The 18,306-nt window shown below is 36.0% G+C and overlaps 1 protein-coding gene across 1 annotated transcript in view; it reads right to left on the bottom strand.

Annotated features, from left to right (window-relative positions):
• Window positions 1-18,306, bottom strand: part of LOC121295178 (protein diaphanous homolog 2-like) — a 385,994-nt gene that overhangs the window by 343,770 nt on the left and 23,918 nt on the right. Inside the window, 3 exon segments of the mRNA XM_041219584.1 lie at window positions 9,253-9,357; window positions 15,487-15,663; window positions 18,017-18,049. Coding sequence (XP_041075518.1) covers window positions 9,253-9,357; window positions 15,487-15,663; window positions 18,017-18,049 — 315 coding nt within the window.

Genomic DNA, 18,306 nt, shown 5'->3' with positions numbered 1-18,306 from the left:
ACCACAAATATTCTAATAAATGTCAACCCATGATTTGAATTTATAAACCAAGATTACTGGCTTCAACATAATCTTTGCAAACCACATTTATATGAATTTCAAATCAACAATACTTAATTAAAAACATATGGTAACCCATATTAGATTCAGCAAAAAATGGCATCTTTTTTATATCATTCTGGTTTAATTATATATTATAAGTAACATTATTATATATATATATATATATATATATATATATATATATATAAAGCTTTTAAAGATGTAGCTTTCACATTTATTTTGAATGAATCAAGGGCAAACCATAATTAAAATAATTAAGTGAATACAGTAAATCAATCAATTAATTAGTCAATACATCAATCAATCAATAAACGTATTAAAACAAAGCGTGACGTTGCTGTTGCATTTGGAAAGCAACGTGTAGAAACAAACTATCTTCAGAGATATATTGCACACACACTTTTTAATGGGTGGGGGGGGCGACCAATCCACTTTTAACAGCAGGTGTTTCTGAATACCTCTCATCGTTCTTCCAAAACACACTGACATAGATGAGTCAAATCAATACACAAATTAAGACGACACCAGAACTGTGTTGAAAGACAATAATCCTAACATTGCGCTAACTGTGCCGCCAGCTTCTATAGAGGCTTTTAACAAATTAAGCTTTTAGCAAATCATACGGGAATGAATGTGTTTACGTGTGGTAGCGAATGTTGCTACATTCGTCATCTTGTAACACCATAGAACTGTTGAAACATTTGTTACCATTTCGTGTCATTTGTGTCCGAAGCAGGAAATAACTATAACTTTGTATACAGCTGTTTAATATTCTTTATCAATATATTATTTATCAATGTAAAGGTTGTACAAGGTCATTTTCTTTTTTTGTTTGTTTTACAAAACAAACATTATTTATTTTGAAGTAAATATAAATATATATCCAGCTTCAATATTTGATGTAGCTGTTATAATGGATTAATTTACAATAACCAGGTGCAGGGGATAATTAATAATAACAATAATACAATTATAATTAAACACCACACATTTTTATGCAGGGAAGATTTTAACCCCCTCCCGTCAATCTCATATATACAAAACATTCCCACTCGTGGATCTTTTTAATTAGCAGTTTTTAAATAATAAATTGCCCGACTAAACTGTGATTGGGAGTTCAATTCAAAGCGACAGACAAGCAAACCAAGTGCGAGAAGAGCGCGGTTCTGGAGAGGGTTCTGCCGGAACAGGGCTGAAGCCTCTCGACACCCGGAGAAAGCCGCAGCTCTTCTCGCAGCAAAAAAGTAAAAACATTAGGAAAGATAACCACGTAATAGGCCTAATATTTATTTAATTATAAAACAAATGCTGAATTTAAGATGTCTGTGTTATAAAGTGCCAGTGCTGGTTTTGTTCAGTTCAGAAACTGTATCAAAAGGGAGACAGAAACAGAATTTAGACTGATAAGTTGTTAATAGTTTGAACACCGGTACTGAATTTACTGTGGAAATATTGCATGAATCACTGGTATAGGGAATTGGTGGACATGTTGCAGGAGCATTATATCTGAGGCGCGTTATAACCGAGAGCTTTATATCGAGGGAGCACTGTATATTGAAAGAGTAAGTCACCCTCCATTCTTCTCCCCACACGTCAACTGAACGCCACCAGTAAAAGATGCCGTCAAAAAGGTCCAGATCTGAAGAGGTCAAAGTAAAAAGACTTTTCCAGTTCAGTTTCTGTATGGAACAGCTGTTAAAAAAAAAAAAAAGCCCCTATCTTATTTATCCTATTCCTCTTAAACTTTTCTAGGAATATGTGACTACAGAACTGCATTGCAAAAAAAACAAACCCACCCCTTAGCATGTAAAACTGGTACTTCAGTTTTAAAGTTTAACATATAAAATAATTAATGCAACTATTAATGCCTATTGGTGGCTGACACTGACTGAAGGTTCCCACTGATTGTGGGAGTTATCTCCTTAGTCCAGTGATGGCTGGAAAGATTGTCCTGTCAATCTAATGATGATAGGTTGCAGATGTTTTCTGTCTGGAATTTGGCAAAGCTTCACGTTACAATAATACATTAAGATACAGATCTGTGCACGCTGCACTACAGATGCATGGATTCCAATCTTTTTCACCCAATCAGTGAGACTAAGCCGCTTATTTTCCTAAAAGTAAAACTAAACCAGAAATGTACAATTATTCCTTTTAGGAAAGAAAAAAAAGAGTTCTATCCAAATCTGTCCACTGGCATCAGCTCAGCAAACCTTTGTTCAATTGTGCATTGTTCAAATTTAAGGTTAAGGAAGGGTAGTGTGTGAATGCAAAGGGAGGCACTGACTAACCCATCTCTGTACCATCCTTAATTGAAATACCTTGCCACCGAACTTGTATCTCGTGGCTTCCATTGCAATTCTCTTTTCTTATTATTCTGCTTATCGTATACTACAGAGCTACAGCTGACCATTGGAAACAAGCAGGATTATTCACTTTCTTAATTGCTCCTTATCAGCAATGCACGCATTTATTTTTCGTTTCGTCGATGGTCTCTCATATTCTCTCCACACAGCAAAGAAGAAACAAGGTCTCAGTGAAAAATTCATCCAGAAACATTTGAAAATACAAATAAAACACGTTCATTTCATCAAATGAATCCACCCTAGACATAAACTGACCGGTAGGATTAACTCACAAGCTCTATTCTGTCCAGCTGATTATATTAATTAAATGTCTTTAATTAGAAAAAGTGTGCTAACAGGCAAATGACTAAATCGCATTATATTAATGGTCGTATTTTTAGCTTTAAAAAACAATGAAAAAGTCCCTGTCATTTACACATTTTATCACCCAATAAGATTAATTAATAAATGCTGCACTGCTAAAATCCATTTTCTATCAACATATATTTCTCAGGATGTGGGGTGTTGCATACAAAAACCATTTTGGCAAACTGCAATGAAAACAATCTACTGATTTGCGCGAACATATTGTGGACTTGATTTAGTTACACATTACTATTCAAAACAGCTGGCATTCTTCTGTGTATTAGGGCAGACTGCGAATAGAATAAAATATGCTTCAAAAGGTTATTCTTTCAGTACTGTGAAATGAAACTGTGATAACAGGGGACTTGTCAAAAACAACAATGTAATGAATCGTGCGTTTTAGTTGATAAGGAGTCTCAAAAGGTCAAGGTCAAATTATATATATATATATATATATATATATATATATATATATATATATATATATTTTTACAATACATGTGCCAGTACTGACATTATTTTTTAAATCTCTTTCATAAAAATAGTGCCCAAACATCTCAGTGGACTCTGACAACACCAGTTCTCCTGTGTCTTTTCTTAAATGTGCTACCTGAGGCCAACTGACAATTATCCCAATAAGTGGAAAAGTGAAAAGGTAAAATCTGCCTCCAGGAATCAAAAACATCTAAAACTTTACCCATGACCTTCCCAGACAAAAAGCTTATTTTTTCTCAAATCTGACAAACCTCCTGTCTGGTTATTAACAACAAGGATCCAATCCCCTCAAGTCTGAAGACACACTTGGATGAAATTGTGCTTCCAGTAGACTCAGGGATTGTGACTGTTTCCATAGCAACGGCCCGTATCAATCGAGGCTGCCAGGGCTTGTCGATCTTCGCATGCAGAGCCCTGGCAGGTTATGTCACGTTGCATTGCGTCTCTTCAGGTAATGAACGTATCATCTTTGAGCTGAAATACACTGGTATCAACATGGCACCAGCATTTAATACAGTGCCTGCCAGCGGTGTCGCTCACATTATAGGCTCTGTCAATAACAAAGGAGTTGCACAAAGTGCAGCATACAATAAATGTCTATATTGTGCTTTACTCGTAAATGCTTACTGCTCTACCCACGCTCACACACACACACTGGAAGCACAGTTTGTCAGGAGTGCATTCTGAGAAAGTACCAACAGCTACATATGCTGACTTCACCTATTAACAAGTTCCACTAGAAACCTATCACACCCCCAGTCATTCAGCGCACAGAGACAGCAGCCAGATACAGTTACAACAACTTCATACGAGCACATCTTCGCGACCTGGATAAGATGCCAAACAGATTTCATGCTTGACGAACAGAAGTAAATGCTACAGATGCTGTCTTGAACTGGAGGCAGCCAGAAATGCTTTTCCAGCTTGGAGCAATTAAATGGGAGAAGACAATTCAATGCTGCTGATGCTGTGCCCTTTTAGGGTTTTTTTTATCCCTTCTTGAAGGAAAAGCATTACAGTTACTCAGAATTTTTATTTACATATTTTTACAGTTTCTTTTTAAACTGAGTATAAAATTACATATCAAAACAAGCAGCAAGCTGTCCTTTATATACCACAATACAAGCACAAATTGAGCTACTATAAAAGACAACATCCTACTACTAAAGGCTTTTTCAATCATGTAAAAGTAAATAAATAAATCAAGCAATGAAACAGGCATTGAAAAATGGAAATGGCAAAATTGTGTTACCGCTGAAACAACGCTCTTAGACTCAAATACAGGCACAGCATTAATCACAGGCACAAAAAAAACTAACGATTAAGCCAGTTTTAAGCCTTATTGAGAAACAATGAAAGTCTCTCCCAGATAGCACTGTAAATGCTTTACTGCAGCAGAAGAGAGACGTAGGTCTTTGTGAAGAGCATTCAGATATGTTACATAAAAGATTAAACTGCAAACTACATTAAACAGGCAAAAACTTCAAGCAAAAAAAAATCTACTCAATACAAGTAATTTCTTACAAAATGAGTACAGCGTGTGAAAATGTAATTAAGCGATGCATCGACTGAGGAAAGAATAAACATTTAGACGTAATGATTACTCATATAAAAACTATTGCTCTCTTTGCACATATGAGATTTTGATGCTAATATGCATTTTATAATGTATTAAAAAATAAGCTGAATTAACAAAGGTTCCTTCTCATTTTGTAGTAAGATCAATCTTTTGCAAAATGTTTCCAATTTTGTCTGCATTTATACAGCTTGTTAATGTGTTAATACTGTAAAAACAACCTCAGTTTTACAGTCCAGTTAAAGATGTACCATGCAGCATGCAGGAGACTCAGTGAAACTTAATATTTTAAGTGTAATAGTGAGAGAATTAGAAATCACTACTTACCGCAGGTTTGCTTCCCGTTATCTGCATGCAGGGTGTCAACGCAGAGGAGTTAAAAGTGCAAAAAAAAACAAACACAGCACAATTATTAGTAGGCCCAAGCATCACACACTTCTAGCATATTAGTACAATTGTTTTGGTTACTCAATACATCTTCTGGTTTGTAATGCAAAAAGAAAAGTAAAACCATTCTATTAAGAAAACAATGACTGCAGCAAGAGTCTTATAATCCACTCCTCAATGCTTTAGCTTGGCCAATTATATTTGAAGGCTGAAGAAATAACTGTACATTAAATGCCTACTAAAAAGTGAGAACCCGGGCAGGCATACGCAGCTCGGAGAGTCCAGAATAGAACAAATACTACCTGTGGCATTTAAAAAGTTTTGGTTTTTTTGTTGGGTTTTTTTTTTTTTTTTTTTAGAAAAAGAAAAGCAATTAGAAGGCTAAAATACAAACTGGGCACAGACTATCCACTTTATAGCCTCCTGGGTCACAAGTATGAAGTCTGCCAGTCACTGTACAAGGACAGAATAGAGGTTCTGCCAGCTGAAATCTAGTGGACCGCTGCTGGACCCCATAAGAAACTAGACTAGCATTCTGGCTCATGATTTAGCTGCCATGTGTGTCTGCTTGCCCTGGTTTCATCTCATTGTTTGTCCAGAATGCTTTATTGAGAGGTATCGGTTACAGCTGGAGCTCAAGAAGGAAACAGGTATGAAGAAGTATGTCAGGAAGTAACCAACATCATCTTTCAAGTACAGTTTATATCAAGTGTCAGAATAAAAACATACCTCTCAAGTCAATACAATGTGATGCTCTGCCTCTTTGTTCATTGGAAATAACATTGAGTCAGCATACAGCTGCTGTCAGCAATGTAAAGGGTTTTTAATGGAAAGAACTCTTTAATGATTTATTGCATGTTTGATGTTGAGCAATGTCCAACAGATACAATGCTGTCAATGCTTCCCTAGTCTATTGTACCAATAACAGCCACTGTTACAGTATATTGACATTGGTTTCACTAGTTAAAAGAGGTCTTGGTACAGAACCACAGTCGTGTTGCTTGCACTTTCTTTAAAAAGATGCAATCAGGTTTTGGGTTAAAGACACACCCAACATTCCTACCCATTAAAGCAACTAATTGCATGCCGTAATGTTTTCTTCCATTCTAGTTTATCCTGCTGGTTTGTGTGGCCAAGTGCTTTGCCACTGCATTGGGCCCATCCAGTACTAACTTCAAGGAGAACATTTACATTTTATAATAGAGGATAGACGTTTGGGAGAACAAGGCCATCGTCTGAATTCGGTCAAGGTCATGCTTTAGTATAGGATCAAGATTATTCATCATGAATAAACTTCATATGTAATCATTTCAAACAAAACCTATATTGAGCATTCACAGTTCTAGACGTGGACACCACTGAAACACTGTTTGCAACAAAAAGCCTAAATTTAGTGTTTATCATTTCATTTCTTTACAGCTTCTGTTGTCAGACCCATTCTCACGCTACTTGCTAAGCAGACATTGTATTTTCTTTTTAAACACACAAAAAAAAAAACACACAAGCATTTTAGTTTAAACATTTCTGTATCCTGTATAATGCAAGGTTAATAAGAATACGCTGTGAACAAGAAAAGAAGCAGCAAACAATAGTTAAAGGCATGCAATTTCAGCTCAAAGAAAATATTGAAGTTACACATTTATATAAACTGTCAAACATGTAGCCCGAACATAAATTCACTTGATAATTGCAACATATTTCTTCTTTATGATATTGCCCACAGAGAAATGAGTACAGTAGTTAATAGTCTGAACTTCCTGGGTTTTTTTCTAAGATAAACTAAAGTAGTTGCTTTTAATCAGCAATGCCTTGTGAACCATGTGTGGTTTTGAGTACTGTCTGTCTGTCTGCCTAATCTCAAGTCCTCAATATAAATAAAGCTCGGTAGACCAATTAGATAGTAAGACCTTAGAGTCCAAGAATGTGTAGAATCATATCCATGCTTACTTGATATAGGATACAACAACAGATGTGTCTGCTGCTGAAATATCCTTTGAAATCCCTTGTATCATATGCTATACATGTTTGTAATTCAAAAGGGAATTGATGACTGATTAAATTAGCACACTCTTGACAAAGACTGGTGTATTCTGGTGTATAAATGTACACATATTGAAACAGCCGGTTGCACATATGCAGGGTTACAAAGCAGATTTGTGCATGTTTCTACTCCATGCAGTATAACACTTGAACCCAAACTTGGCATGCCCAGGACAAAGATGAAAGGATTAACAGCTTTAGATCTCACCTGAACTTTTACCTTTTACTGATATCACTAAGACAGACACAGCCGCAACTAGCTAATAAATTTGAACTGCCGGCAAAAAAAAAAAAAAAGAACTTGTGGCATTTCTATGAAGCTGGTGATAGACTACATTTTAATAACGCTGGTAATAAAGACTGCTTCTGGCAATTCAAATGTGTAAGGCAGCTTGTACTTCCTAGAGGAGGGGGTCTGGGATGATTACTGTATTAGACAATTTCCTCAAACTACCTCTTTCAGGATAGCATCTATAGTCAAAAACACAGTGGGCCTCGATCAGTGCTTCAGGGTGCCCTATGGCCAGAGCTCAACCAATGCCCAAGGAGGATGATTCCGGTTCACCATGGTAACTCATTCCATACCTTCACCACTACCTGTGTAAAATAAGTGTCTCCTAGTCTCTATTTCAAGTCTGTCCACTTAATTTCCAACTGTCTCCTCTCGTCCTATTTTCTATGCTGCACTTGAAGCATTGTGTCTATGTTTTAATTAATATACAAATTCCAATAACTGCACAGGGGTGTTCGTGTGTTACCGTGTAAATGTGATATTTTTAGAAATGAGTTTCTGCATTTCAGTGGATCTATAAATAAATCTATTAGAATAACATAAAATACATAAGTTTCTACGCTCTGCAAGTGAGGCATGCTGAAATTAACTCCCGTTACCAAATAACCTCTTTTTATCCATTAAAAAAAAAAAGAAAGTAGTATTTAGTGTGATGGAAAAAAAGAAAAATAAAATACCAGCAAAGCAAGGAATACACTGGACTTAAGTCACAAGCTTGTGTTCATATAAATAAATAAATAAGCAAGAAAGACAGAAACAGGAATGTAGTAGCATGATTCATTTACATCAGGGGGAGGTATATATAGATATAAATATAGATATATATTACACACACACACACATCTATATGTTTATTCCAAAGGCACTAGGATAGGAATATTATGTGATGTGCAAGAATGGGGTGCGGAGAATATTAATCGAAATTTTAAAGTGAAAGCCTGGCCTATGACTGTTCTGCTCATGGCAAATTTCACTTATCACCTAAAACATGTTTCTGCCCTTGAATACTGAAAACAAAATTAAATAGGAAGCAGGCTCCCACACTACTCCTACACTGTTACAATGTGCCAATGGTCAAATTGTTTGACATTCAGCTCTGGCTTGTCAACTGCAATTGGACTTTGGAGGGTGGCAAATCAACACCGCCATTCATTTCCTTGCTGTTCAACGCACAATACATCCCACTTAATTCCTTATATCCCCATTTGATTGTGCTAGTTCCTTGTGCGGGAGGGGGAATGACCAATATCTTGATTGTAAACAAAAAAAAGAAAGAAAAAAACACACACACGACCACACAGAAAACACTAAAGAATCAACTAGTGTTTATATAACTCCAAAGTCTCTATGAACCTATTTGATAAACATCACTTAAACTCAGCTTCAAAATATTTTGGATTACTCCCAGTGTGGTGGATTTAGAGGTCTTATTGGTATATGCTAATGAAAGTGTCATGTTTCTGATTACCGAGCAGTTGGGTGAAGTGTACTAAATTCAAATGAACAGTTAGCTCATCCACAGTAAGTGTATAATAACAAAAGCAGCTTGATAAGCACAGAGGATGGGTAAAATGAGGCAGCAATGAAAGACGTGGGCTTAGCAGAGGCAGAGAGCTGATCAGGTTAAGCTTATTATTCCATACTGTCTTGATAATGTCATGTATTTTATTGTTCTCCCCATTACTTACAGATTTGGCAGTTGCGGAGATGTATTGGACAACCATCTCTCTTTTGATGCTCAAGTCTTTCCCACGCAGTGGAACCTTGCGATCCTCATTGAGATTCATGTCTTCCTGTTGACAGAGTCATCAGAGGATGAGTATAAGGAGCAGAAAAACAACACTTGTTGCATTCTTGTATAAAGCACAGGTTTTTTAAACCTAAAAATCACCCTTTTAAACCTACATACAGATTTGCAAACAAGATTATATACATCATGTGTGTAGGTGGGTGCTTGCATTGTAGTATCAATAATATATTGAGATGTTTAGATTACACTGTGTAACAAATTAATTTTTTTTTTTGTTCCTGGGTAGTAAGTGTTATTTCCTAATTGTTTATGCCTCAAAAATATAGAAAATGGCTATTATTCCCCACAAACTTTACTTTTGTGACCAGGACAGTGATATTTCGAAATATCACTATTTCCAATGGGAAAACGGGCAAATGTGTGTCTTTTTGTTCACATAAAGTCAGAAAAAAACAACATGACTCCAAATTAACATGTATTTATACTAAAGTAATACAAAAATGACTACAAAAGATTTAGAAGCGAGTAGTTTTTCGAGATTTACAATTATATTGTAAATACAGTATAATCGTAAATCTCGAAAAACTACTCACTTCTAAACCTTTTGTTTACACAAAATGGCAAGACTGAGCACCATGTCAAGACTGAGCACAGCAACAAGACACAAGGTAGTTATACTGCAGCAGCAAGGTCTCTCCCAGGCAGAAATTTCAAGGCAGACAGGGGATTCCAGATGTGCTGTCCACGCTCTTTTAAAGAAGCACAAAGGTCGGCCAAGGAAACTTACTGCAGCAGATGAAAGACATTTCACGCTTACTTCCCTTCGCAATCGGAAGATGTCCAGCAATGCCATCAGCTCAGAATATAAACTATTAACATGTCTATTTTTGAAAGCATTCTTACTTTACAACATTTTCACACCTGCCTAAAACGTTTGCACAGTACTGTATAATTGTTATTGTAGAGTAAGTAAGTTGTATCATATTAATTTGAAATGTAATGGAGTTTTTCCTTTCAGAAAAAAAAAAATTGCGACAATTTGCAATAAATAGTTTTAAGAATTGCTCATAGCTGTTCTTTCTTTTGAACTTGGCAAGCATTTGAGGTTGAAGTCTGCCTGTCTCTATAATACACATCCTAACTGACATAGATGAACAGAAGAAGGCATGATGAAATCTATCAGGCATTGTATTGCTCTGCAGGTTTGCAATTTGTTGAATCAGAAAGTAATTATCACCACCACCCCATCTGCCACACAGTTCTAAAAATGAAATGTGTAGCTGGGTGTTAATATGTCTGCCACTGGAACAATCCAAAAGCCTATAATTAATCTTTTAAAAGACTTGAGCTATTACGATGCGCATTATGCATTATTTTATGCACTTTTACGGAAAGTGTGATGACATTTCACAAGATGATGTATAATTGCAATTTCTTTTTGTCACATTTAAAAATTAAACCCCTTCTTTGGCTCTAAAATAATGGCTTTCCATGAACTTTTTTTGCAAACATCTGCATTCGACAATTAACTGGTTTGTAGACCCATGTCACTTTAATTAATTCCTTTGCCTTTATTAAATCTGCTTACTTCAATTAATTCTGTGGTTAAAAAAAAAAAAAAAAAAAAAAAAAAAAAAAAAAACTGGCTATGGTTATAAGTTAATGTCCACTCTGCAGCTGTAGGGTGCATGCGTTATGGCGAGTGTTAAGCTAAGGGAAAAGCTTTTCCTGTAGAACGCCATACAACTTACTTTAACAACAGGCTACAAAAACTAAAGTGTAAGAAGCACACCTTATCTGACCAAAACCTTTCACGAATGTACAAAAACAGTTAGAATAAAAAGATCACTCCTGGAAAGATATGACTTCTACACCAATAACAGAACGAGGATCAGCTACAGAAATATAAAAAAAAAAGAAAATGTATTTTCATGCTTTGTGGAGCTGCAGCATGCTGATACTTCTCTGTAGCAGTCTTACTGTTGATGGGCAATGGGCAATACCGCGATCTAATGAATGCAATTAGAACGATAAGGGTACCGGCAAAATTTAGATTTAGACTGGCTGCAAGATTCTCTGTGGATTTTGGAGGATAAGTTTGAGAGTGGGTGTTGCTTATGCTGTGTTGAAATGCCAATCCACTGCATAGCAGGTAGCACCATTACAGCTTTTAGTGTGAATTTAAATTAGACACACCACACATCCTTATGTCAGGCGTCTCTCTTCAGCGCCTTGCTCCAAGAACTCAGACAAAAGTTCAATGCTTCACCACTTGAAAAAAACGTTCAGAAATTACTGTGGATGAAGTTACTGATGGCAGTAAAAAGCAAACATCCGGAATAAACAGAATGCTCTAGATCGCGACAGATTTATTTAGACCTTACATCCCTGTGAATACATATAACATGATTTTAAAAGGAGGAAGTTATTTTTTCAATATTAAATTCACAGAACGCATAAGTGAAAACATGTTTTTTAATTTACCAATGCACTTCTACACAAATCAATTGTTTAAAAACAAAAAATAATTTTGTTTTATTTTAAATATATATATATATATATATATATATATATATATATATATATATATATATATATATATATATATATATATATATATATATATATATATTTGTATATATATAAAAAGAGAAGGGGATATTTAGGGACTTGTCATCTCAATTATATTGTTAGAGTAATCTTATACACATTGTAGTGGAAGAGATTGTGTATTTCCAGATTCTCTAAACCAATAACATATGCAAGCTTTTTTTTTTTTTTTTTTTTATTTTGTTTAGAGTCTATTGATTTTTTTAGTATTACATGCAGGACAGCCGCTATAAGATCGTTACTTTTATTAAAAATGTGCACAGATGAATCTACCGGTTAAAATCAACTAATGCCCAGAAATTAACCAAACAAAAATCTGAATCGTGTGACAGCACCAATTTTAATATATGCTGTACTTGCATTTAAACTTTCAGAAAAATACACCAAAAGCACATCCCTAAAAAAACAGATATATAATAGATATATTTATAGTGCCTATGGAAAGTCTACACCCCCTTTCAAAATTCTCACCTTTTATTGCCTTATAGACTAATTAAAATGCATTAATAGTTGTTTTTTTTCTTCTTTTATCTACACGTTCTTTTGACAGCGCCTCGGTGCTCATGGTTGGGTCTTTGCTTTGAAATGCACTACCCAGCAGAGGGAACCTACAGGAACTGATGAATTTATCCTGAAATCATGTGAATCACTACAAGTTAACACAGGTGGAGGCCACTTAACTTGGTGTGTGATTCTGAAAGCGACTGGTTACACCTGAGCTAATTTAGGATTTCTATTACAAGGGGGGTTGACACTTATCCAACCAAGCTATTTCAGTTTTTTTTTTTTTTTTTTTTTTTTTTTTTTTTTTAATTAATTTTCTATAAATGTCTAGAATATTTTTCTCCCACTTGGAAGTTGTGGGGTAGGATGTGTAGATAAATGAAAAAAATATATATTTTGTAATGCATTTTAATTCCAGGCTATAAGACACACACACACACAATTTTCTTCCCCCAGACTAATAGGAACCTCAACCCAAATCTTTATCATCTATGAAAACATAGTTTACAACCATTTGTATCCTTGTTTATGACCTCTGAGGCCAATTCTTATTCCAGTCAACTCATTTTCTTGTTCCACTATCAGCTAATAGCTTTATATTGTGTGTAAGACCAGGAAAGGTATAATTATGTATCATTCAATACCAATAATAAATAAAGAGCCCTGGCAATTGCTTGGTCTATTCATTCCTTTGTTTTGTTATAACATATTTCAGGACCATGAACATGCCTTACCAGTCATCTATCACACAACAAATTGAAGCACAAGTTTAATGTCACGCTGTTTTGAACACAAATATCATAATTGAGAAATGCAGTGAATCACCAAGTCTGTGCACCAAGGCAAGGACAATGTTAAACAGACTCCTACCCTTTACATTATCTAACAATAAAAGACCATAGCAAAAATACTGGGGTTCATTTAATACCTACTTCAGAGAGATAAACTGTGGGCTTTTCAGTTTTAAACCAGGGAAGAATGGCATAGATACATACATACATACATACATAAAACTGTATTAAATTATAAAAAAGCATTGAACAGATGACATTTACACTTAACAGAAACAATGCTATTTTGATTCTTGCACCCTTGCATGTATAGACGTTATCTTTTGGGCACCCTCTGCTGCAGCAAACCACAACTCTGTTCCCACAAATTATTTGAACAATGTCACACGACTCTCGTAATGTATAATGCTACAGATCTCTCCAAGAAGCAACAAATCTTTAAATTACAGCTGTCTTCATTAACATATTTTCGCTATAATGAACCTGTTGTGGTCCAAGCCTTTTGTTTGTTATCTCAAGGGGTTCGGTATAGCAAAAGGACAATCAAAATAAAGGACACGCTGTTGGAGTAAGTTAATGAGATGAGATTGTGAATACAAGTACAATTACATGTACCTGCTCGTCTCATGTAAGCAGTATTCTGCCTTTGTTTTATCCTATTCGTTGAACTATCAAAACGAAGTACAAAATCAAGCACAAATCCCGAATTGAAGCTGAACTTTTATTCAAAATCAGTCTGACATGAATCGTTTAAAAGTGCACCAAATCTTAATCCAACCTGCAAGAATCCCAAACTGAAGTTTTATTCCAATTTTTTTTGTTGTTGTTTTTTTTCTTTGCCGCATGGTTGCTGAACAAGCCAAAAAAAAAAAACAGTGCTTTTTGACAACCTACATTCACGACAGAGATATGCCTGTGTTACTGCTTCTTTCAAAACAATCAATATAGTTTCTATCTTAGTTGCAACATAAAATGATTTTCGTTTTGAGAGGCACAGAAACACAGCATGCGCTTTTTAAGACAAAAGAGTTGACTTCCCTGCAGAGGTGGCATCCTGTGTGTACAGACCAAGATGTCAACAGTGCATGTATATTTTATCTTTTTTGTATATTTTATTTGGGGTCCAGGGGCCAGATTCGTTATAGCCGAATGTTAGTTAAAATGAAAGGCGTCATCTTGGTACACCTACCCCCAAATGCAAGACCAATCCTTAAAATACTCCACAGGGGGGCATCATTCATCTGTGTAACAGCTCAAGCATTACAATTATAATATGGTAAAACATTATTGGAAGAATATGTTTATAAACCACATACACTCCATCTGCAAAGCAAATAACGAATGTGCAAATAGCATCTGTGGTGATAATTGCATTTTACAAGCAGTGGGCCAGGAAGGGGGTTATACAGGATACAACTGCAGCAGCTCTAACACAATTCTGTCAATGTAACAAGCACGTTCACTGCCATAAAATACTTGTCTGTCTTTCCTGATCAAGAATGTAGAGATGGCATGCATAGTGTGTGTGTGGGGGGGGGGGGGGGGGGGCAAAGGACCAGGCAAACACCTGAAACCATCTGAATTGTTCTAACTACCATCCTGAGATTCAAAGGGAGACTTTGTATTTTCCTGTGCACCGGGATGTGCAGTCTGAACAGAGCTGATGCTTCAGGATTGTCCTAAGGGTTCTACCAACAGAATCTTGGTAGAAAGAGCCTAAAATCTCCAAACACTGTGGCAGAAGTGATAAGACAGGAAGCAAACAGATCTAAGCTTTCAATCCTGGATAAGACATTAACAGGCTGGGGACTCCTGGATGGTGAGGGGTGCAAGGCAATAAAATATATTAAGCTTTTGACTCATTGTAAGCAAGGCAGTTATGTTCCTGTTGACGTGTTTGAATTATACATCAGCTCCTTCAATTCAAAATGCAACATTATGTTGCATACACCTACAGTATGCACTAACCAGAGCTAGCTCTGTAACTAAATGGATTCAAGATGTCTTTCAGGTGGAGCTGTTATCATATTCATTAGCACTAGTGAGAGTTCAACATCTTTAGTTTTTGCTTCAGTCCAATTAAATTAGCACAATTGAAAAGGTCCAAAGTTTTAAAAACAATGGCTTAACTTCCTAAATACAAGAACAGTGTCACTGGTCACCCTTTTCTGCTTCTGAGGATTTTTTAGCCCACACTATAGAGCGGTTTTAAAAGGGCGAGGGCAGGTGTCACAGACATCTAGAATTGAAAAGGAAGTGGTGCTTACCATCATCTTCTCAAAGAGGTCGAAGATCTCCTTCTCGGAAAGGTTCATGGATCGCTCGTCGAAGAGGGACTGCGGGGCGGGCAGCTCGTTGGCAATGGTCAGCGGGTCTGTCGGGTGCTGAATGAGAAGCTTCTCACGCTTGGGAACAGATTTCCTTAAACTGGTGATTCTGTCCCGCTGGAAATGAGCAGAAAAGAGGACTACATATAAATCACTGAGTTTTAGGAAAAAATGTATACACACACATATATATATATATATATATATATATATATATATATATATATATATATACACACACACACAATGCATCTGTGTTGCTGCCTCTATCAGTATGCTTTTGTTTTTTTTTTTTAAACTATTTTTTTAAAACTAAAATATACAATGAAAACACACACACACACACAATATATATATATATAACAACATAACAAAGTTTATAAACGAGAGAAGGCCATTCGGCCCATCTTGCTCGTTTGGTTGTTAGTAGCTTACTGAGCCCAGAATCTCATCAAGCAGCTTCTTGAAGAATCCCAGGTTTACATTATTACTGGGGAGTTGGTTCCAGACAATTCTGTGTAAAAAAAAAAAGTGCTTCCTATTTTCTGTTCTGAATGCCCTTTTGTCTAATCTCCATTTGTGAACCCTGGTCCTTGGGTTTTTTTTTTTTTTTTTTTTTTTTTTCCCAGGTATAAAAAGTCCCTAGGGTCGACATTGTCAGTATCTTATAATATGTTCATGCCAGTTAAAAGATAATGTCAGTTAGTCTTCATTATTTTACTGACTTAGTGTAGGTAGTGTAGGTCTCTTATATACATATACAAGTATAGTCCAAGTACAATTTACTGTAAACATGACAGAACTGTCAATTAACCAAACTGGAGAAATAAGGAGCGAGCACCTGAAAATATGCGTTAAACTCTCACTGTGCACTGAACTGGATGCCTGGGTGGACTGTGATAAATTATCAAAAGTCATCTGTAACAAATTCAGAATGATAAAATGTTTGTCGGACTTGCCTAATTAATGACCAGTTAGGTAGCACTCACCCTTTGACAAACTGGTCAATAATTTCTGCAATTCTCAATGTGGAGGAAATATGCGAGTATTCCCTTTTTTGGCTTTCGTATACATAATGTGAGTTTAGGGTCCAAAGACAGTATGATATACAGCATGCGAGTCTTAATGCTGTCATGGTTTAGAAGGAACTGTTTTTACAAAATGTCTTTAATGCCTGGAACCTCACAAACTCCAGTTCTAGCAAAGTGTTAATCACTGTGCTTTTCATCTGAAAGACTACTTGCTGTAGTAGAAATTAAATGGTTAAGAGTTTAGAAATTGGAGCCCTTTGAGTGCCGTTGACAAGCTGGTCTTGGTAGTTGGTGGATATCAACCATCCTAGTAACTTTCCATGACTTTAGTTACTGGTATAATGAAAGATACTAAAAGTATATAGAAGTAGACCAACATACAGCTGGAAATATACAATCCTTTGTTGGCATCACGAACAGGTGTTACGATGCAGTGCAACTGGAATTCATTCAGACTATTTAATGAATCCACAAACCAACAACCAAATCATGTCTCTGGTAATCAACTAGTTGGGTAGATTAATAAAAAGCAATCAGTGAAAAGTACTGGTGAATATAAAGCTATCATTGGCATGTAGAAAATGATGTTATCGTACAGTGATCTGCATAGAAGCATTACAGATACATGACCATGGACTGGAAAGAAGATAATGTTGAACAGTAATAAAGTCGCCTCATTTCACACACTTGCCAGAGACTCTCAGAAAGTTCCAAAAGCCATGCAACAAATCTGTTAGCAGTGACTGTGGAGACGTGGAGCATGCTTTTTGGAGAAATGTGCATTCTGTTAAAATGAGTGTTGGTTTACACATTGAGAAGATTTAAATATTTGTGGATATAAGAACACACCAAAGTAAGAGCGGGGAAACAAAACTGTTTAAATGAGAAGAAAAAACAAAAACGGTCCACAAATATTAAAAGAGTAGATAGCTTCAAATGTCATTTTTAGTTATTTCTATCCCACTCCCTCCCCCATGCTCTTTTCTCAGGTGTTCTGGTCTCAATATTCAGTTTTTAGAACTGTTCTCGAATCTGCCTTTACCTGGCTTTGAGCTTGACGGCAAATTATCCTAATTGCTAAGACTGAACAGCCTTCTTCATTCAATTAAAATCATGTGGCCTTTCAACTCTGTCAGTAGCTGGGGCTGGACCTGGAGTCACATTGTCACACGAACGGAACAGAATGAGGCTGGCTGTTCTGTGCCAGCACTTTCGATCTCTAGCTCAAAGCAAGTTCAAAGCAAAATGCAGGTGGATTTGTAAAAGAAAAAAGAAAATAAATTGAAATGCTTGCAAAACAATCGAAATGATTCCAAATACCGTAAAACACAAGATACGTAATACGTACGATATGTAAAGCTAGTTACTCTTTAAGAACTAAACAGAAATCATGCAAAAGAAAAGAAACACACAAAGAAACAAAACTGGGAACACCTTACCACATCATCAGCCAAAGTTTTTATGTGTATGTTCTGTAGAAGGGAAGGGTAAACAAAACAAATGAGCCCAAACTGATCATAAAAAACACAGACATAGGAGACGGACGTTCGTGTGTGTATAGATGGAGTATACACACAGACATATGCATGGACACAAGAATACATGGAACATGGAAAGATTAGGCACCCATCTGGTCAGTCAGTGAAAACAGGAACCAAAGCAGGAGTACCTGAACATTTTGAAAAGCTACAGGAAGATACTACTAAAAGCATTTCTAGTTACAGATTAG

The sequence above is a fragment of the Polyodon spathula genome, chromosome 20, assembly GCF_017654505.1.
Source record: "Polyodon spathula isolate WHYD16114869_AA chromosome 20, ASM1765450v1, whole genome shotgun sequence".
In the NCBI taxonomy this organism is placed as follows: domain Eukaryota; kingdom Metazoa; phylum Chordata; class Actinopteri; order Acipenseriformes; family Polyodontidae; genus Polyodon; species Polyodon spathula.
The sequence above is the reverse complement of the archived record's forward strand: the minus strand, read 5'-3'. Positions and strand labels throughout refer to the sequence as shown.